The sequence below is a fragment of the Cavia porcellus genome, unplaced genomic scaffold, assembly GCF_034190915.1.
Source record: "Cavia porcellus strain 051 isolate PalLab524CR breed Dunkin Hartley unplaced genomic scaffold, mCavPor4.1 scaffold_38, whole genome shotgun sequence".
Taxonomy (NCBI): Eukaryota; Metazoa; Chordata; class Mammalia; order Rodentia; family Caviidae; genus Cavia; species Cavia porcellus.
The window spans coordinates 7,167,405-7,189,175 of record NW_026947521.1 but is presented as its reverse complement, the minus strand read 5'-3'; the positions used below and the strand labels follow the sequence as shown (position 1 = coordinate 7,189,175).

The 21,771-nt window shown below is 51.2% G+C and overlaps 1 protein-coding gene across 4 annotated transcripts in view; it reads right to left on the bottom strand.

The window, feature by feature from the left end:
- Acsbg1 (acyl-CoA synthetase bubblegum family member 1) overlaps window positions 1–12,713 on the bottom strand; it is a 37,596-nt gene extending 24,883 nt beyond the window's left edge. For 2 of the 4 annotated variants that reach the window (XM_013145580.3, XM_063243543.1), the window contains exons 1-3: window positions 3,561–3,761; window positions 2,876–3,048; window positions 378–482 (exon numbers count right to left, since the gene is read on the bottom strand). In XM_013145580.3, coding sequence (XP_013001034.1) covers window positions 378–482; window positions 2,876–2,925 — 155 coding nt within the window. In that variant the 5' untranslated portion in view covers window positions 2,926–3,048; window positions 3,561–3,761. Of the gene's footprint in view, window positions 1–377; window positions 483–2,875; window positions 3,049–3,560; window positions 3,762–12,508 lie in introns of those variants that run through there. The other 2 variants (XM_013145581.3, XM_003463592.5) reach the window with 2 other exon arrangements.
- Window positions 12,714–21,771: the final 9,058 nt, after the last annotated feature.

Here is a 21,771-nt window from a genome sequence, read left to right as displayed (position 1 = left end):
CACCCTGCGCCTAAACAGGCTCAGCCCTTCACCTCTGCCCCAGATCCTGCCCCCTCCCTGTGCTCCCAGATACCCATCAGCACTTCAGCTTCACAGTCCCTCAGTGCCTCAGGATTTTATGTGGCCACACCTCAGCTTCCTGGGTGGTGAGCTGGTTATTTTCAGTACATACCTCAGGACTGCACCAGGTCTCAGGCTTGTGCAACTCCAGGGACACATATGTAGTTATCAGCTAGGTAAACAGAGCCCACTGGAGTTGCATAGAGTGTGACTGGGCCACTGGCCATGGCAGCCCCTGGCTCTAGGGAGTCCCATCTGTCTTTCAGGGTGGCGTTGGCCCTGTCCCCATCCAGGTCCCTGGTGGCTGGGCCAATTACCTGCTTTGAACATTCGGCCTTATTCCTTGGTAGAACTGTAGGTTCAAACTAAGTTTTCGAACACACCTAGGCCCAGGCCCACCTGGCAGCAGTCTGCTTAAGAACCTGGGGTAGATTGTAAAGCAAAAGACATCAGGAGGTGATGAAGAGAGTGGGAAGGGTGTTTGTAGGACTGAACCAGCCCTCTCTGGCCTGGACCAAAGGCCAGGCAGCCCCTCTGTTGTATGGCAACCTGCACCTGTGGCAGGGGAAGATGAGCAAAGTGTGTTTCTGGGACCTGTAGACGGGAGGGTTCTGAGCCACGGAACCTGCAGACTGTGGGTCACTGAGTACCACCCCCAGGACTGTCAGGTAAAAGCTGACCTGACAGTCACCTGAGACAGAGAAGATTGAAGGTTACCATATGGCTCTGAGCACTGGCAACAGGTGGTGACGAAGGGCTCTGTACACCAAGAAGGACTGTGACCACGGTTAGCATCCTGGCATGAGATCAGCCTGGGACCTCCAAGATGGAGCCAGGCAAACCCTGGGCTCAGAGCCATCAGACATCACCTGGGAGCCACCTCCAAATTATCTGGGCTGTAATCTCCCCCATCTTAACTACCACCTACAAACAGGGTTGTTTGTATACCCTCCCCATTAAAGGTAGGTAAGGCAGCTTTTCCTCACCTAATTAATTTTGTGTCAACTGGCTCTGGCTTTCAAATAGCTAAACAAAGAGCAAATGAAAAGAGCTGCAGAGGAAGCCTGGAAGCTGGGGCCAAGCTCTGGAACCTCAGTGATTAGGGTTCCTAAACTGTTTATGGGACCAGAGGTAGAAGCATCTCCTGGACATGGTTCCTGCCCAGCAGCTGAGACCAGTTGTCTCCCTCCTTCCAGGAAGAAGGGACCCTGCTTCCCCCAGTACTTGCCAGGACAGGTACCCCTCACTTGTCCCTGCGGTTGGCCCACCAAAAAGTCTTAACTCTCCACTTTCTGCCTAAAGAATTTGGGACACTGATTGACAGAGTCAAAGCTCTAAATTTCCTAAATGAAGCTCATTGCTCTTCCCCTGCTAGGCTTTGACACTGAGTCCCTATAAAGGGACATCACCTGAATTAAAGAGTGCTAATCCAAACCACGTTACAGCTGGAACCCTCTGTGTCCTTCCTCAATATGGTGGCCATCTTACACTCTGTCACTGCTGTGGGTGAGGCTGCTTCAGTCTGTATTCCTTTCCGACTTCACCCATGGGACTTCCTGCCGGTGTGCTGCTTCTAGCAATCGTCCCCCACCCTTCCCAGTTTGTTTTTGAAGCAGAATAGCAAAGGGCGGCTGAGACCGTTAAAATGCTAGGTGAGGTTGGAGATATCTAGAAAGGAGCCAAACCCTTCCGCAGGTCCTCAAATGCTCTCTGCTGTGATCAATGCTGGATGCGGAAGCCGGAAGCGGAGGCCCTCGAATGACCCCAGCTGGTGAAGCAAGATTCCGGTCTTTGTAACCATAATGAGCCTCTCAAGGTGATTAACCTTTCATTCTTGTCATTCTGGGGAAAATTATGCACCTGGAATCCAGTGTTCCCCAAACGCTGGCAGGTGTCCCAGAAAGTAACAGCAGGGTAGGGAAAAGAGCAGACTGCTTCTGCTCTGAACTCCTGGGGGGAGGAAGGCCCTGAAAGAGGGCCCCCCTCTCCTCACCCCAACTCACAGGAGTCTACGTAGGAACATGTCCTTGCCTTACTCCCCTTCACAGAAACAAACCAACCCCACCTCTCCAGAGCCTCCTGGCAGCAAGAAAGTCAAGCCCTGCTTGAGCTCCAAGGCATGGGGGGTGGGAAGCAGGGGCATGGGAGGCCTGCACCCGTCTTTCTCTGAGCCATCTCCTCACCCACCAGCTTTTCCCCTGCTGCTGCAGCCTTCCCAGCTTCCTTCCACTCCTCCGTCAGGAAGCCCTCCTGAATTTCTCTCGTGTACACCCTTGACTACTCAGGCAGGCGGATGTCTTGAAGGCCTCCTGTGGTGGGACAGCTCTGGGGAGCAGCCCCTTTTCCAGATGTTACTCTGTGTGTGACGTATGAATTGAAGTGAGCCCTCTTTCTTGCCTCCTGAATGAGGGTCCCCTTCCAGTCCGTTTCTGTCCCTTCCTTTCCTGCTATCCTGGCAGCTGCGATGCCGATCAGCATCCAGAAGCTGCTCAGTGGATGTTTTCATGACCAGCCTGGCACTGAGGCTCCCTAGAGTCTTCCCACCTGGGTCTGACTCAATGACTGGCTGTGTGACCAGCTGGGTCACTGCACCTCTCTGAACCCTGGCTCCTGCCTTGGTCCTGTGCTCTATGAAAAGATGACAGGTGATAAGTATTTAGCGCATGGTTGGCTCTTGTCATTATAGCTGTCTTTTGAGGACTAAGATTGTCAAGGAAGACTGAGGGGTGGCAGCAGGGGGACAAACCATACCCGTGTGGGGGCCTGAGTGCTGTGCTCAGTACTCCCCTGGGAAATGTGGGGCCCTGGTTCTTACACAGTCCTGAGGAAGAGGCTGGCAGGCCTGAGCAGAAGCACCTCAGGCATGGTCCCTGCAGGTAGACACGCCCCAAAAGCTCACCAGGGAAAGAGTGAGAGCCTTGGGGAGCACTCGAGTCACCGTTCCTGGAGAGCCACAGCAGCTCCAGTGAGCAGCGAGGCCCCACTGCCCTGCAACAGAGACACAGATGAGTCACAGCCGGCCCAGGGGGTTTGAGCATCGACCTGCTTTCAGGCTGACTCACAGCCCCTGGGCGGGCACCTGTGATTTCTTGCTCTGTAAACCCATGAGTTGGCCCAGACAATCAGATCCAGAATAAGAAGCAGCTGCTTCATCCAAGTGCCGGGCTCTCCTTCTCAGGGCTGTTGCTTACCAGCCCTGAGATGAACCAATACACCAGATTCACAAACCCTCTGACCACAGCCTTCGGGCCTCCCTCCTGCTTCAAGCCCTCACCTCTCTGCCAGCGCCAAGGGAGACCTGCCCCTCCCTCTGGTCAGGGTGTGCTTCAAAGGGAAGCAGTTTGGCTCCTTCAGATCCCATGGTCCTGGGCACTGACCCAGTCCACACCACTGTTTCCTACCCCAGAGGTGTACCCTGATTCCATGCAGATCCCCCACAACCCTGTCTGGCAGATTCCATGCCCCCTTCCCCTCCTCTGTGGTCTTAAAGGCAGCCTCACCTCACAGACCAGGCTTCTGATTGTTCTCTCCTGGTCCCGATGCCTGGCTTGCTGTCACCCACAGGAGACTCATGGCTGAGGTCCTGCCCAGGAGGGTCTGGCCACCCCCTGCTTGTGGCTGGTGAGCTCTGGGCTCAGCACCCCTAGCTCCTGCAGCTAAGGCATGATGAGGCTGGGAGCAGTGTGGTGCCCCAGGTCCCAGGTGACGAGAAAGAGGCTGGACCCAAGTGGGGACCCGCCCCAGCCTGCCTGTGGTTGCTGGCAAGGTGTGGCCCTAGGTACCTCTGACCCACCTGGCACCAGCCCCAGCTGCCCACCATGGGATCTTACATAATAGGGCGGGAGGCAGGATAGGGACCTGCTTGTTTGGTAGGAGGCAGCTTGCTGGCAGACATCCCTGACAGCCTCAGGTATGATTGCTACCACCACTGGCCTTGCACCTGGGGCCAGCCAATCCTGGGGCTGGGCGGGAGCCTGGGCTTCATGTGCATTGTTTGTAGTTCACTTAGCAAACACTGGCTGTGTCAAGGGTGTGGCTCGTAGTGCCCTGCTGTGCAGGTTTCATTGGAATCTCACGTTCCAGTGGCAGCGATAGGGACCTGAAAACTCTACCTTTGCTCAGTGTTACACCTTTAACCCTTGGATATGAGGTGACAAAGTCCCTACACCCCTCTTCCTGTACTCCAGGCACTAGCAGGCTTGTGGTAGTAGCTCAGTCCAGCCACATCTTTGGATCTTAGGGCCCTGGGGAGCCCCTTCTGACTCACCCTGTATCTTGTGTCCCTTCTACACACCTGTGGGTGCCCCTGAGAGTCTGTCCCCTATCCTCCCTGAGGAGTCTGTCTGTCTCTCCCTCTTTAATTATCACTTGCAAGTCACAACTCCAAATCTCAAACTGCCTTGAGAGTGAGAGGAAGCTGCTGTGAGGCAGCCCCTGAGGGTATTAGGGAGGAATGTTAAGCTTTAATTCCTCCCTCCCCAGGACTGGAAATGGAACCCAGGGCTTGGTGCATGCATGCCAGACAAGCAAGTACCCCTGAGCCACTTGGAACCTGGGTCTGAAGCCAAGAAGCAAGGCAGAGGCTACACTACAGACAGTGATGATGTCCCCGGGTCTGATGGCAGATGACAGCCGATTGTCATACCAACCTGGGGGTGCAATACCAGCACCCCAACTCTGAAAGAATCCTGTCCCTCACCAAGTTCCGAGATAAAGGCTGTTCCCTGCCCATTGCCACCTCCAGACACCTGGCTGTTCCGTCCTGGAGTGCTGGTTCCAAGCCCTTGAGAGCTTTGGGAGCTCACCCTCACCCCAGCATGCATTCTACACCTACAGGCCCCTTGCTGCTTCTGGCTCCTGGGGGACCTCAAAGCCCCACCTTTATGAATGATGCCAGCCCAATGAGACCACTACCTGCCTCCTCCTCCTCCTCCTCCTTCTGCTGCATCCCTGATAAGTGATGAGCAGCATTCACGACTGGACCTAACACTGGCACCAGCTGTGGCAGCCAATGGCAGTAGAAACATCCTTATTTTGGGGCTCCCAGGAATCCCATGCCAATTGCCAGAACCCTGGCTGGCCTAATGGTCACTCTCGGTGTTGTTTCCAAATAGTTAAGGAAACATGGGACCTTTTTGTCATCTTCCTGTAGAGCCCACCAGCTGGCCACAGCAGAGTCTTACTTACTCCTCCTCCAGGAAGCCATCCTGGTACTGCCTTGGCTGATTCCCTCTAGGGCACTGAGCATTCAGGGGATTGCTTTTGTGCACATACTTATCTGCTAGGAAATACGAAATAATAATTATTTCTGGAGTTGGAAGTGACATCTTTCTGTCCCAAAGACTGACACCTGCCAGAATTTCTTCCTTCCCACCATGCGTACCCGTTTTCCATCTCCCACGAGCCAAGTGTTCTGTGGGCAGTAGAAATGAGTGCAGTGTGGTTTGGAGACGATGGGGTTGAAGGTCAACCACAAAGATGCAGTCAAGGTAACTGAGGGCCACCATCCCAGCTTTGGGATGGGAGATGAGGGACACATAAAGATAAAAGAGGGGACACAGATGGGCAACAAGCACCTTAAAAGTTGCCCAACACCATCAGCCATCAGGAAATAGAGATCAAGAGGACAGTTATGCTTCGCATCTGCTGGGACTGCTGCGATGGAGGATAACACTGGCAGAGGGCAAAAAAGTCTGGAGCCCATTCAGTGCTGTCTGGCAGCCTCGGGAAGGTGATGCGTCGAGCATGTGACCCAGCAACCCCATTCCCAGGCCTGCACTGAGGGAAAACAAAAACAGGTGTCCACACCACAGCATCTGTCTAAGCGTTTGAAGTCACATAATCCATAAGAACCAAAGCGAAAGCAACCCCAGTGCCCATCAGTGGATGAACAAATTGACAGATCGGATATTATCCCTGCCAGCAAAGGGATGAAGCAGATTCATGCGACAGCATGAGTGGACCGCAGACCCCCCGCCAAGTGGAGGAAGCCAGCCACAGTGACAATGTCAGCCCATGTAGACCAATGTGCAGAGGAGGTGAATTACAGGGCCAGGGACGCTGAGGATGAGTGGGAAGTCACTGCTAATGGGTGTGGGGTTTCTTCAGGGAAGGAGGAAAACATTCTAAAATTGGTTGTATGGACCTGGAGTGTAGCTAAGCCCTGTGTTCCATCCCCACATTGCAAATACACAGTAAAGTAAAATAGAATAAAATAGGGTTTATGACGGTGGCACATTTCTGTGAATATACTAAAAAACCATTCAATAGCATAGTTTAAATGGGTGAATTTTATGTTTTGTGAGTTATATCTCAATAAAGATGCTATATATTTTTAATATTTATTTCTGTATTTTTGACACAGTGTTTCACTCTATAATTGAGGCTGGCCTTAAACTCCCTAGGTAGCCCCAGGCTAGCCTCAAACTTGTGGCAATCTTCTTGCCTCAGCTTCCAGAGTGCTGGGATTATAGGTGTCTGCCACCCGGCCGAGCTTATGTAGGATGTTATATTTTTTTTTAAAATGACTAGAGCCACAGGGATCTATGAAGCAAAGTCAAATGGTCTAATGCAAATTTATTTGGAGGCCCTCTGGAGAGGGAAGAAAGAATGGGGTAGAAAAGTATATTTGAAGAAATAATGTTTAAGTCTTTTTTCAAATTGGGTAAAAAACATCAATCCCCAAGTTACACTTGAAAATCTGGGACTTCTAAATCACAGAACATAAGCTGAATAAGAAAAAGAAAGCCAGGCTTAAATTCATCCTAATCACATTGCTGGAAATGGAAGATGAAAATATTTTAAAAGTAGTCAAATCTGGGCAAGAGTGGGATGAGGAAGGCACATTATATGAGAAGAAATTGAGAAAAGAAACTGAGAGAACAGAAAAGTAAAAGCATTCATTCTTCATAAGAAACAATGAAGATTCAAAGATACAAAATATTTGAAAGTACTAAAATAAACTCAAGCCGTGATTCTTTCCCAGGGAATATACCCTTTAAAAACAAAATGAAGCTGGGTATGTGGTTGTACACCTGTCATCCCAGCACTGGGGAGGCTGAAGCAGAACTGCTGAGAATTCAAGGCCAGCCTGGACTGCACAGTGAAACCCTGTCTCAAAAAGACCAAAAAGAAAAAAACAAGTGAAACAAAATATTATAACATTTCCGTCACACAAAGCCAGCAGGAGGCTTTGTCTTCAGTGAGCTGGGAGAGGTCATACAGCAGGTCCTTCCGCCCAAACTGGGGAGTGTAGCTCCTCACGTGGAAGAGGCATGGGCCCAGGGACTGGCTTCGGAGACTCACTATGCAGGGGAGGCACTGCCATGTGGTTCCCAAGGCCATGAAAGGTGACCCAGCGACCTGTGGCTGTGTCAGGACGTGTGGACTTTGGACCTTGACTCTGCATGTCACAGGTTGGGAGCTGAAGATTGTGTAGGGAAATGGTGCAGAGCAGAGATGCTGAGGCCCCCCCCTGCCCCCATGCTTAGCTTATAGAGCCTTCTCAACCAGGTATGAGCAACCTGTGAGAGACCCATGACAAGGCAAAGGTTTCCAGCCACGGCCAGTGTGGTGAATGGACACATCCCTTGAGAGTCATCCATGTCTCTGGGATCCTGCGGAAGGGTCTTTGTAGACTGATTACGTGTGCCAAGGTAGGAAGATCACCCCAGAGCACCCAGGGAGCTCCACATACAGTCACACATATACACAATCTGTCCTATCCTCAAAAGGGGTGGAAGGTGACCCGGTGGACACACACTGGGGCAGGCAAGGACACAACACTTCTCAGCAGGCGAGTGGTGTGGCTACACCATGGAAATTTAAACTGTGTGGAGAGAGGGTCAGCAGGGCACTAAGGGGCAAATCGAGCTGTGCACCAAGGAAGTCACGATCTCAGGACCATGGCTGCTCATGTAAGGGGTGGCCTACGGGAGAAGAGTGGGCATGAAGGGCTTCCCAGTGACCAAGTGGCCTGTCTCTTGACTGGGTCATGGATTTACATGTGTGTACATGTTTGTAAAAAGTCATACAAGTTATATGGTAATAGGTGCATGCTTCAACATACATGACCATTAACCTCACTAATAAAAGCCTCACAGATGTAAAGTCTTCGTTCACAACTTCTCAGGCCAGAATCTGAGCCGGGTCCAGCTGTCCTTCCATGCTCTTGACCTTTATAGCTCCTGTGCCCTGTTCTTGGGTGCTCATCAGGTACTGTCTGAGGATAGAGCCCCAGGTGTCGAAACCCAGGAGGCCCAGCATGAGATTGGACTTCCTCCTGCCCCACTGTCTCCAGATGAAACTACCCATGCAGGATGGACAGTGAGCAGTGGGTTGCCTTCCCTGGAGGTGTTCAGGTCAGAGCAGACTGACAATACTGTGGGTGTCATAACAGAGTATGTTGGCCTCTGTGACCTGATCACCTGCTGACCTGGGACTCTGCTACCCAGCTTGTTTGTAGACAGTGACTACCTCTGGTCCCCATTCCTGATGCTCTGTGCCCCAGATAACAACACTAGGACCTAGTATGGACCAAGACCTGACCTGGGCTGACCTACATCTTGAAGAATCCAGATCTGTATGCAGGGTCTGAGACTAGGCCTAGTTCACTCAGGAGCTGTGACTTCCCAGGTGTGACCTGCCCTCTGCTCTGCACTCCTGGCACCAGTGCCCGGACTTCTTGTAGCTCTTATAACAACACCCCCATTGGCTCTGTTTCCACTGGCCTTTCAGTTTCTGGAACCCTACAATTTCCTTTCTACCCCAGTGCCTTTGCTGTGCTTTTTCCCTACAAAGCTCTTCCCTATACCAACTCCTACTTATCTGTCAGATCTCTGGCTAAGTGTTACTCTCTCAGGGAAGTCGTCTTTAACTCCTAGTACTAAGTCACAATCTGATGCTTTTCCTCCTTAACTTAAAAATCCCCAACACAGAGTATTTTTATTGTGGTGACATATGTATGGCAGTTGCCATTTTGACCATTTAAAGTGTGGGCTTCAATTATTTTGTTCTTATTCTATTCTTTCATGGTTCTTCTCACAGTCATAGTTTAACAATTGGTGGAGTTTAAGGGCAGAGGGCTGGCCTAGCATACAAGGACCTGGGTTAGATCCCCAGCATTTCAAAAAATAGTAGAGTTATTGATTAATGTCTGTCTTCTCTGCTAGTGTGTGTGCTTATATGGGCAAAGATTCACTTTGTATTCTAGGATATTCTCCGTGGCTTAACATGGTGCTTCAATAATCAACAATAAATAATTTTGAGTAAATGAATGTATTCTCATGGAACCAGATATAATAAAGACACTAAAACATGAAGCAAAAATGAAAAAGGAACAGCCACGTTTCTAAATTATGGGGACTGCTAGGCGTGGTGGTGCGTGCCTGTAATACCAACACTCAGGAGGCTGAGGCAAGAGGACTGTTGTGAGTTCAAGACTAGCCCTGGCTACAAAGTGAGCTCAAGACCAGCCAGAACGAGGTAGGGAGCAGGCAGGATCCTGCCAGGCTCAGGGAAGGAATACAGGTTCTGATCTGACTATGTCTCAAAAGTAAAATAAAATAAGATAGAATAAAATAAAATAAATGGGAAACAGAGGCTAAGAGAATTGAAGAACCAGAGGCCCTTAATACTCTAAGTAAGGGCGGGGGGTCAAACTTATGACCTCATGCTTAACAGGCAGGTGCTTGAGCCTGCCGAGCTAACTCCCTGGCCCCATACTCCATGTTTTTAAGGACACCTGTTCTCTCTCTGTAACATTCACCTTACACCTCAGAGACTAGTGCTCTGTCCTTGTCATGCTTGGAAAGCCTTCTCCATGGGAGCAGCCCTGTTGGTTGAGCTTGTAACTGCTCCCTGTCCTGGGCTCTCAGGGGCTCCTTGCCGTGCCCTGTCTTTGGCAGGCAGGGCTGAGGGAAGCAGCGGGGGAAGGGCTGTCAGTTCAGAACCTGTATTACCTTCCCTGAGCCTGGCAGGACCCTGCCTGCTGTGTCCCCCCCGCCAAGCCCATCCTGGACTCAGCGCTGTCAGGTTCACCTCCCCCAAGCCAGACTGCCTGGCTCCCCCCCTGGCCCCAGCTGCTCCCAGTTCTGGCCATGTCTGCTTCTCCAGACCTATGGGTTGGCCTAGCCTTGCCTGTTGCTTTGGACAGCCCCTATCACTCCATAATGGGCTTCCTCTGACCAGGGAGGCTGGAATCTCCTCAACAGGGGCTCATCCGGGATAAGACCTGGGCCTGGCATGGTCAGCAGGTGCCCAGGAGACACCAGCTTCTACCATGAAGCTATAGTCCTGTGATAGTTACAGTGAGAGGGACTTAGGTGGGCAGGCAGGGTGCGAACACCCCTCCCATGTCTCCCGTATCTTCTTAGCTCCCCTACTGCAGCACTGGGTGGGGGTCATATGTCAAGCTTTGGGAGAGGCTGGCGCTGGAGCCAAGTTGCTGGAGCCAAGTTGCTGGAGCTTGGCTGCAGGGGCCCAGCAATGGCAGGGACATGGGCTGTGTCAGTCACGACAGTAACTGCTCTGATGGGAACAATGTCAACTGGGGATCAAAGTTCTTTCCCTGTAGCTACCATGGGGACCTGGGACAGTAGGGTCATCTGCCTCATTGACATATGGGAAAACTGAGGTCCAAGAGAGCATCCAGCCTAGGATCACAGAATAGGTCAGGAGCAGTCCGGGAGCCCAAGGCAGGTGCCCTCCATCATACTGCTGAGGGAGTTCTGTCTGGGAAACCATGGAGGGTCCGGGATACACGCCAGCTGGTGGAACACTGGACCGTCCACAATGTCAAGGTCAGGCTTTTTATCTCAATCTGTGCATGGCTGATATTGAGGTTAGAGCGGTTAAATGCCTGCCTCAAAGTTGCTCATAAGAAGGCAGGGGACCTGCACCCTGAATTTCAGCCCTGTGGCCTGAGTTCCAGCCCTTACTACCCAGGAGCCTGGAACCTGTGTCACTTTGGTGGGGGCAGGGAGGGCATCTTTCCTGCAGCAGGCCAGGCTCCTCCCTGTGTGCCACCTCCCTTCGGTGGCATCTGCAAACAGGCCCAGGCAGGCATGCCAGACCCTCTGCCAGCCTTCTCACCCGGGCTCCAGACTCATCTGTCCTCTCACTCATAAGACTCTGAGAGCCAACAGCCCTTGAATTTTACTTTTAAAGGCTGAGCTTTGTAGGGTGGGAGTTAAGGATCCTGGGGTTTGAACACAGGGCTTTAAACTGAACCGTATTCCTAGCCCTTTTTATTTTTTGTTTTGAGACAGGGCCTCACTAAATTGCCCAGGCTGGCCTCAAACTTGTGATCCTCCTGCCTCAGCCTCCCAGGAAGTTGGGATGACAGATGTGCACCACCACAGCTGAGGAAGATTGAGCCTTGAGGCCTGCTTGTGGGCACCCTGGGGTGGACATGCTTGGCCTCTGCTCTCTGGTCTGTAAATGATAGTGCCCAGAACAGAGCAGAGCTGCCGTGGGTGGGGAGCTGGGGCTGTTGTCCTAGAGGGGCTCCCTCCTCCTCCTGCCACAGGTACATGCTGGGTGGGGGACTGGAGGTCTTGAGGGTAGGGGCTCCTGCTTCTGGGGGGATGGAGGGTGTAGCAGGGCCTTTTGGTGCCCAGGGCAAGGCAGGGCAGCCCCTCTGTCTGTGACATTTACTTCCTTCCCCCACACCCCTTCTTGTCTCTCACGAGGACAGTGGCTGCCACATTCCTGGAACTAGTACAAACCCTGGCACTTTCTCCCTCGCATTTGTACTCCCTTTGGGTTCCCTACTGCACCTTCTAGTTACCCTCACTTCCTGTCCCCCGTCAGTATCCTCTCCTTCTTAACCTCCCAGGCTGCCAGCCACACGAGACCACCCAAATGCCCCTGGATGAGAGCCTCTTCCCACCTGTCCCAGGAGGTAGCCGCCTGGGCATGGTCACCGATGCTGACTGTGGAGTCCTGGCTGGGCTCTTGTCCTCTCTCAGGAGTGCTCTCCTAACAGGGCCTGAGCTTCACAAAGTGAATTTGCATCCTTGCAACACAGAACATATGCAGTGGAAGAGTCTGAGGGACTCTCAGCCCCTCATGGATAATGGGGAACCGCAGCCCAAAGAGGGCCAGGGACTTGTCAAGGTCACACAGCAAGCAGACTTCCGGCTCCCCCTTTACCTGTCAAAGCCCAGCAAAGGGAACCGGGCAGCCTTCTCACTGACTGAAAAGTTCTTTCTTCACACAGGCCCTGGGATGTGACCCATGCCTTGGCTGAGCCTTTCTTGGCCTCAGCAAGCAGTGCTCCAAAAATCAAGTTCCCTGAACACTCGTCCCATCTTGGGCATCACTCAGACCCTCCCTGCATCTCCCAGCTCAGCAAAGGCTCACAGAGAAAGTGGCTTCCCCAGGCTCACAGGGCAGCAGGAAGCCTGGGATTAGGCAGCCTGATGCTGAGACTCAGTCCCAGACTCACCGGGTTCCCGCATCATCCTGATCAGTCCCCACGCAACTGTTCTGCTCTGTCTCCTGAGGGACTTCTCGGCAGCCTGGCATGCTGGGGCCTCTGGGATGTTGGTTGTGTCCGGATGAAGATCAGGTGGCGTCAGTGAAGAAGAGCTCGGAGCTCCTGTCTCCCACGGGAGCTCTGGCCTTGGGGGGCGGGGGCGGGGGCGGGGGCGGTGCTGGGTGACCCAAAGCCGGCAGTTTCCTCCCTATTTTTAGCAGCTCAGAATGTTCCTCTGCAGCAAAGTTGCTCAGGACTTTCTTTTTCTTCTTCAGTTTTGTTTCCCTTCAGGCGAGGAGAATTTTAACGAAGCCAGTGCTCTTTCAGATGCAAATCGCTTGGGGTCTCCCAGGACGTCTGGCCCAGGGCTCAGCGCTGGGGGCCCAGAAAACCTCTTCCCTGGCTTTCGAGGGCCACTCTGGGAGTAGAAGGGGTCTCAGAAGAGACCCAGACTCCATTCCACCCTGCACCCTCAACTTGCTGTGGCTGCCTACAGCTGAGAGGACTTCACCCTCGGCTACCTGTCAGGCTTGGGCTGAGGGTGGGTGGACAGGGAGAGTCCAAAGCTCCTGCCCTCAAGGACCAGGCTGGGGAGGAAAGTGGCATTTTCAGGGAGAAGACTGTGACACAGCTCGAGGAAGTGTCTTTGCTTGGGGAGACATAATAGATGGGACACAGGCATGTGGCCATCCAGGGATTTCTACATCCAAGCCTTAGATCTGCACCTGTAAGGAGAGAAGGAAGCCCGCGAATGTGGGCTCTCGGAGAGCTGTACACCAATGTGGGGAGTTCATGGGTGTGTGTGTTTCTGAACAACAGAAATCTCCCTCTGAAGCTGTGTGTTAGATCCCTATGGCCGCCATGACCATAACCCAGATGATTCAAGCAACAGAAATGAATTTCATAGATCCTGAGCTCTGGACTCTGAACTCAAGGCAAGGTCAGACTTTCTATCAGAAAGGCTCCAAGGGTGGGCTGGACCCACCCTAGCGCCTAATGACTCCATCTTTAATTACATCTGTGATGACCCTATTTCCAAATAAGGGCCCCCCTTGAGGCCCTGAAGGGACATGAATTTGAGTATACAATTCAATCCAGTATAAATGTTTCACAAGACTTGCTGCTGTGGACTCCTGTGAGAGATCCACAAGGGAGTCCACCTGTGTCACAGATGCTGGTGTCCTAACTGGCAAAGGCAGGTGATAGAGACAAACCTGTCTCCAGACAAATTCAGGGCGTGGGCCACAGACCCCAGAGTGCCGCCTCCCAGCTCTGCTACAGGCCCATGGGCTGAGAGGCACTGGTCTGGCTTTGAGGCTGGAATCTGCCATAGTCCAACTCTGCTGCCAAGGCCTCCCCTGCCATCTTGGGCAGGTGACAGGTCCTGGGCCTCCAGGTCCTCAGTGGGAACACTTTGGGTCTTGAGGGTGATGGCCTGGAGGCCAGCCCAGTCACTGCCAGCTTTAGCAAACAGGTGGGCAGGTGGGCCAGAGAGAGCTCTGCCACGGGCATGGGCAGATTGGTTGCACCAGACGGCTGTCAGTGTGGGGGAGGAGTCACCATGTTCCCTGCCAAGGGGCCACTGAGTCTCAAGAAAAAAAGAGGTTGAATTCTGACTTTTAAATCCAGAAGGCTTTGTTAGGATGAATGCTGGGAAAGGTTTGGGAAGATTCCTGACAAGTGGGAGGATTCCTGAAGATTCTCGAAGAGTCTCAGATTCCTTAGGATCTTGGGAACTAGGATGGAGACGAAGTCAAGGGGAAATGGATTCCGAAAGGCTGGACGACCCCTCTGGTCAGCGTGAACTGAGGCCAGTTGGGACCTGGTCACCCCAGAAAGTGATAAGGCCCCGGAGTACCCAGCATGGCCACAGAGTTCAGCTGGCTTTAGGACACCTGTGACCAGCAGCCCAGGTAATGTCATTTCCTTGGGGACAGAAAGATGGTCATGCAGGGAGCAGGACAAAGGGGACATCACAATAAGAGCCAAGGCTGGGACACAGTGACAAAGAGGACAGAAGAGAGGAGACAGTTTACCTGAGTTTAAATGGGTGACTGCTTGCCTTTTGAAAAATAAAACACAAATAACACGGGTGTTTATGTCTGTCTGTCTCACCTTGCCTCATAGCAGAACAGGATCCTGAGAAAAGAGGTTGGTGGGAGTGTAAACTAGCACAACTTCTGTGGAAATCAGCATGGAGATTCCTCAGAAAACTAAAATTAGGAATTTTGTTTGACCTGGCTATTCCCCTTCTAGGTATCTTCCTGAAAAAGTTAAGGACAGTTTATCACAGTGATCCATGCACACTCATGTTTATAACAGCACAACTCATAATAGCTCAATCTTGGAAGTGATTTGTACATTCATCAACAGATGCGTGGGTAAAGAAAATGTGTTATTTATACACAACATAGTACTTCTCTGCCATGAAGACCGAGAAACTTGAGTCATTTGTCAGAAAGTGGATGCACCCCAAGACCATAATGTTAAGGAAAATAAATTAAGCCACATGGCTTAAATATCACGTAATTTTTTAAGTGAGAAATTCAAAATATAAAGAGCAAAATAAAAGATAGATAATATGAGGCAGGAAGAGAGATCTTTCTCAAAGGGGAAGGGGATCAAGAGACAAAGGAGGGCAAGGGAAGGGGACAAAAAAGCCTTAAGATGTCGTATGTCCTCACACCAACTTCATACAAGGAATGTAATGATTACGTACTGCAAACATGGATTAATAAAATATTGAAAACAAGAGTATGAAGAAAGTTGGGGAGCAACCCGCTCCCTGCTGGTTGCCCTTGGGCAGAGCTGTGTCCCTGTCCCCGTGGCTGTGGCTCCTGCCCTTTCAACAGACTCAGCTTCCAGGAGCAGAGTGTCCCTGCCACTCCTCCTGCGGAGCCTGCTTCTGACACTGAGGACCACGGGGACACTTGCCAGTCACCCCCAGCTGGGCCCCACTCTACTCGTCTGTGAAGTGAGAACAGCAGAGTGAACCTGGGCAGGGCCTCTCTCTCCCCAGGTCTTGACACTGTGGGCTGGTGGCAGCGCTGCTTCCAGAAGCTCTGGGTGAGAACTGGCCAGGGAGACTGAGAGTACAGGTCTCTGCGGGACTTGGCTGTGTCCTGTGGGGGTCACCGAGCTCTGCTGCTACCTGCCTGCTCCCCTCCCATGGTGTCGCAGGGGTCCAAGCCTCCACTGGATCATGCCAAGGCAAGAACTGTGCCTGGAACTTCTCTGATATTGGGATAATGCCAATGGGCACACGGGAACACTTTCTTCTCCCAGAGATGAGGTAAGAGAGGCCTAGGGAGAGAGAGGCGGTTGAGTGAAAACTACCTAGGGGAGACGGAGCCCTGTTGAGCAAGGGAGCATGGGGAGGGAATGGGAAGAACATGGAGGCAGCATGTGCCTTGCTTTCCCTCAGCTCTGAGCAAACAGCCTTTGCAGCTGGCTGACCTGGACCTTGGGCCCTGAGCCCAGTGAGGCTACAAGGGCTGCACACTGCCCTACCTGAGCTACCTTCTCAGCACAAAGCCGGTCCTTTCTTAGGCCCCCACCCTTGATGCTCCCGGTGGTCCCCTCTCCCTCTGCTCCCAGACTGAAATGCACTGCCCTGTGACGCCAGTGCCCCTCACCACTCTGGATCAAGGTGGGGATGGACCTGGACCCCATGCATGCCTCCACATCTCTCCCTGGCCATGCATACCTGGCCACCCAGCCTAAGAGCCACACCCTCCCAGCGCTCCCACCCACTTTCTGTTTATTCTCCTCACCACAGAGAAAGCTCAGAAATGTTTTTTAAATTAAAGAACTAAATACTGTCAATCTTAATGCCAGGGGAAAGGTGTGGCTGAGACAGGAGAGGTGAAGTTTACTCAAATCTTCACAATGCAGCAATGAATCTACTCTTTAGAAGCTCAGAAGCAAGCTTTCAACCCCAAGAGTTAAAGGGCAGGCAGGGACCCCACAGAGACCCTTGGAGCTAAAGGTCAGGGGACCCAGCACAGATACCAGAGTAGAAGACAGGACCCAGCCCGGGAGGGAGGCAGGCAGGAGCACGCTGAGTAGAGATGTGTCCTGGCCTCACAACCTGGGAGACTTGGGGCCTCCTAACTGTGGGCTCTGGTAGGAGCAGCATGTGGTGCCATCCCAGGACCCCTTCTGAGAATACCTCTGTCCCTGGGTGGCACATTAGGATGTTTTCTCTTCCTCTTTCTTGGTTCCTGTCACTTCCCTGGGCCTGTCTGAGGTCACTGTCCCAGTGGAAGGAGCACTAGCCTCTGCTGACCCCTGCTGGCTGCACATCTCCTCCGCAGGTCACAGAACCCAGTCCGGAACCCCTTCTTGTGTCCCCCATGATCCGCCTGGCCAGGGCCAAGTTCTCCACAGTGGAAGCCTTGTTCCCATCTCCAGGAACCCAGCAGCCAGGTGATACAGATGAGATGTAGATCGTGGGGACAGGACCAGATGACCAGCACCAGGCCTGCCACATGACACGGGCCAAGGGAGGTGAGGACCCCAGAGCCCATCCTGCATTTGGGATCACTCCACGACTCTGGCCAAGCTGCTTCACCTCTCTTACCTTAAGTTTCCTTATCTGTAAAATGGGACTCCTGATGGCAGGGGCAGGAGCCAGCTCAGGCTCAAAGGACAGGGAAACACTCAGCCCAGGAGACAGGGTTGGAGACTGAACAAGGGGTGAGCATGGCACTCACTGCTGATGCCCCTCTCCCCACTCACTTCCTCTGGCCTCTTTCAGGGCTCAGCCCAAGCAGTCCCACATCTTCTGTGGGCCTGGAGGCAGGGGACAGCAATGAGATCCCCTGTGTGCCCCCACGGTAGTCCTAAGTGCCCAGCACAGGACCCGGGAGCGCTCCACACGGTGAAGCAAAGAGCTGTGTGTTCCCGCACAGCACGCAGCTCACAAGCACACTTCCTGCCTTCTCGCTTCCTCCCTTTCTGCCTCACTCCCATGTTCCCTCACTCTGTGCCCTAAAATCATGCTCCCTCAGAGCCTGGGTCACAGCCTGGCCCTGGCACTTCTCTCAGTGAACTTGAGATAAGCCAGGTGGTTGTCAGACAGTCGTAAGAACTCCTATCTGATGGCGTCAGAGTGAGTGAGTTCAATACACAGAAAGTTCGCAGCATGCAAGCTCTCCGCAGAAGTTAGTGTTGCTGGGTGCTATGCGTGCACCTTTTATCCTTGCTAATTAAGGGGCAGAGGCAGGAGGATCTCTTGCACTCACAGACTCAGGCCCAGCCTAAATAACAGCGAGACTCCCATTTCAAAAGAAAAATAGTGTTTGTTGTTTCTAACATCTTGGACCAAGAAAATGGAGGACACTGGAACAGAGCAGGTCAATAGAAGAATGGAAGACTTTATCCCAGGACCCCTCAGTGCTGGAGCCATGGGGCTTGTGTGAAGGTACAGAGAGAAGCCTCCCTCACAGAGATGCCAGGGTTGCCTGCTCTCAACAAGGTGGGTGGAAGACTACCGGAGTTCTAGGGAGAATACAAGGGTTTCTCTAGAAACAGGAGTCGACCTCCGTGCAGGAGAGCAAGGGGGCACTGGAGTAGCACCGATAGCCCCACACCCCCACTCCCACAGCATCTGAGAGGAGGTAGCACCCATGCTCTGGGAAGATCACAGCAGGACACGCACTGTGGCACATGCCCCCCCACACTGGACACAGCTCCAGGTTCATCTGTGGCCAGAGGGACACTGGTGTGAGGGACCCAGGCAACACAGAGGACGAATGAGCTACACGAAACCCACCAGCGTGGATGGTTATTAATTTGACAGTGAGCATGTGGAGCCAGAGATGAAAGCACTCTCTTTGCACCATGGCCACAATGCACAAAACAGATCTGCACTGGCATGGGTGGGGGAGCTTCCTGAGCGGGGCAGGTTGCACAGGATGGGAACACTGACCAGTCTCTCTTCCCAGTTCTGGGCAGGGTGACACCGGACTGCTCTCTCTGACAATCCCTGCCTACCACACTCAGAAAATTGTGTACTTTCTATTTGGACATTGTATTGTAATATTTATCCTAAAGGCCCATGAACATAGTTTTGATGACTGTGATACAAGGGACATTGGCTTGGAGTTAGAAGGCCCAGGTTCATCCTTAAACCACCTGAACTGAGATGCTCTGGTCTCTCTTTGAGTCCTTGTTTCCTCTTCCCAAAAATAGGGAGGTTGTGTGTATAGATTATATGATTTTTGCAGAAACAGTGGAATCTTGCAACTTTCTGATTCAGAGAGAGAGAGAGAGAAAGGGAGAGAGAGAGAGAAAGGAGGAGGGGGCCTGGGGATAAGCGCCTGCCTTGCAAGCAGGCAGTCGTGAGTTCGATCCCCGGTACCGATAAAAAAAGAAAGAAAAGAAAAGAAATTAGAAAGGAGGAGGAGGAGGAGGAGGGAAGGAGGGGAGGGAAGAGAAGAGACCTGAGAGCCCAATGTGCTGTTGGAACTGGCACTGTCTTCCTGTTCCTTGTCAGAGCGTCTTCTGTTTGCTTCCTGTTCACCATGCTGTGACCAGCTCTCCTCCGCTATGCCCTCTGTCATGCTGTCCTGCCTAGAAGCCAGCCAACTATGGACTGAACAAACTAAATAAACCAAAATAAACCTCTCCTCCCTTAAATTGTGGGTGTTGGATATTTTATTCCAGCAATGAGAAAAATTACTAAGATGCCTCCTCTCACTGCTGGGTTTACCTCTCCTCCTCCTACCTTCTTCCCAGCAAGGAGTAGCCATGGCCAACCTAGGGTTTGTGCAGCAATGAAGAAAATCAAAACATCTGCTAAAGGGAATTTCCCATACACCTCACGGAGCAGAGCCCAGGGAATTCAAGATGGCGCAAGCAGCAAAGTCTGACCAAGGTTTCTGTTGCAAGGTCCCACATATGCAAGCACAGCGTAGCTTGCCCAATCCTATCACCAAAAAACCCCACAGCTCATTAAAAAAGAAAAGACAAGAGCCAGAAGGGTGTGGGGGGGGTGTGAGCCTATAGATGCAAATCTCTCCCCCTTCCAGGGCTTCCTAAGTGTTTTGTGTCACCCCCAAGATTGGCTGAGTTCTTGACACGTCTCATTTGGCATCTGAAGCAGTAACTACACAAAAAGATGCCCAATATTGTTCCTAGAGAAATGCAAAATCAAATCATGTGGCTCACATTAAAAAGGCTTAGCTTTTGGTCATCCCTAGTGATGCCAAGAGTACAGAGCAAGGGGATCTCCTGTAAAGCTCTGGTAGGGTTGCACAGTGGTTCATGCAAATCTGAAACCTGCTTAGTAGCTAAAACATTAGAAGTGCACACCCTGAATTCTGTCCTCAGTTTCTTTTCCTGAGCAATGGAGTTGCTCGGAGAATCTTTTATTCTTATATTTGGTCTCTGATCCCAGTTCCAGATACAAAACTTCTAAATCCCTTAGAATTCCCAAGGTAATATGTCTTGGATAGCTGTGCAGCCTCAGGGCAGAGATTTGTTGCCAGGGGAACACACTATGGGATTAAAGGATTAGGACTTTTAGTCCCTCTCATGATCTTTGGGGAGGGAAGAGGGCGCCCCCTAAGGCAGAGTTAATTATCAATGGCTAGTGGTACAATTGATCAAGCCTACTTAATGAAACCTTCATGATACCTCCCTCTCCACAGTCCTAGAGGACAAGCATCCTCTTGCATATCTACTTGATTTCTCTGTGTCTATCTCTGTCTCTCTGCCCTCTCTTTCTCTCTGTCCCCCCCCCCCGATTCTAGTACAGGTGTGTTATAATAGGGAGTTCTTTAGTCAATCCCTCTGGCAAAGGGAGAGTTGCCCAGCCTTCTATTTTGTTGAGCCTTGTGTATCTCCAAATAAGATGACTCCAGGCAGATGTGTGGACAGAGGTCTGTGCACTGAATAACAGCCAGTATTTATTGAAGGGTATGCCAAATACAGTCTAGGTGCTTTTGTTGCATTATCTGCTATTACTCATAATACCATGAGGCAAATACTCTTTCAGAGGCAAATACTCTTTCACAGATAAGAAATCAATGCAGAGAAGTGAAGTAAGTCACTCAAGGTCCTGCAGATAGGAAGGGGTAGAGTAGATATCATACCCAAGGTACTGGTGGATTTATTTTTTTTTTAAAGACCAACTAGGAGAAGGAAGTATTACAGCATATGTCCCCAGACCAACTGTGCATCAGCATAAGCGTGGGCAGGCCACCTTTAAAATGCACACTCCTAGCCAGGTGTAGTGACAGATACCTTCAAATCCCAGAAAACTGGGAGGCTGAAGCAGAATTTTTAGTTTAAGACCAATCTGACTGACTTCGCAAGACTCTGCCTCATTATAAAAAATTAAAGAGAAAAAATAAACAAAATAAAAGGGCTGGGGATATAGCTCAGCATGAAGGTGCTGAATTCAATACCCAGTGGCACGAAAAAGCAAAACAGAACAAAACCCCTGTACTCCTGAGGACACTTACGATGAATGGAAATGTTTACTGTTTCAATTAAAGGCATGGTTTTGTGGATCGATACATTTCTCAAAGTTGAGGAATTCAAGTCTCATCATTCTTGCTTTACTCTTGTACCACCAATACTAACATATGTTTACCATTTATCTCTTTTAAAATCTAAACACAACAGAACCTTTTTTTTTTTTTTTTGTCTTTTTGAGACAGGGTCTTACTATGCAGTTCAGGCTGGCCTTGAGCTCACTTTGTAGCCCAGTTTGGTTCAGCAGAATTCACAATGATCTTCTTGCCTCAGCCTTTTGAGTGCTGGGATTACAGATATGCACCACCATGCCCAGCATAGAAGCTACATTTTTTACTGTTACCAGAAAAACAATGTCCTTTGCAATAAAGACCGCAGTTTTTAAAAAAATAGAAAGTAAATGAAAATAAACACATAAATGTCTGCAAACTGAGCTCAGAACTCCCAGCAACTGCTGGCTGCATGTAGTGGCTCCCAATGTCAGGGTGAAGTAGAACCAAGTTCACATCAGCAGGAAGTAAGGAATGGAGTTCAAAGTGGCAGGGAACTGAGTTCAAGCCAGCAGGAGGCACACAGACTACTGCCGACTGAACAAAGCAGGTTCCATTCTCAGCCAAAACCAACCAAACTTCAGTTAAACTAAAAGTGCAACATGCATCTGGACTCTGTCTGCCCAGTTTGTCTACCAGTGACAGCAGAGACACACCTTGAAGTCAAAATTGGTTTTTCTTATTTTTTTCCTTTTTTTT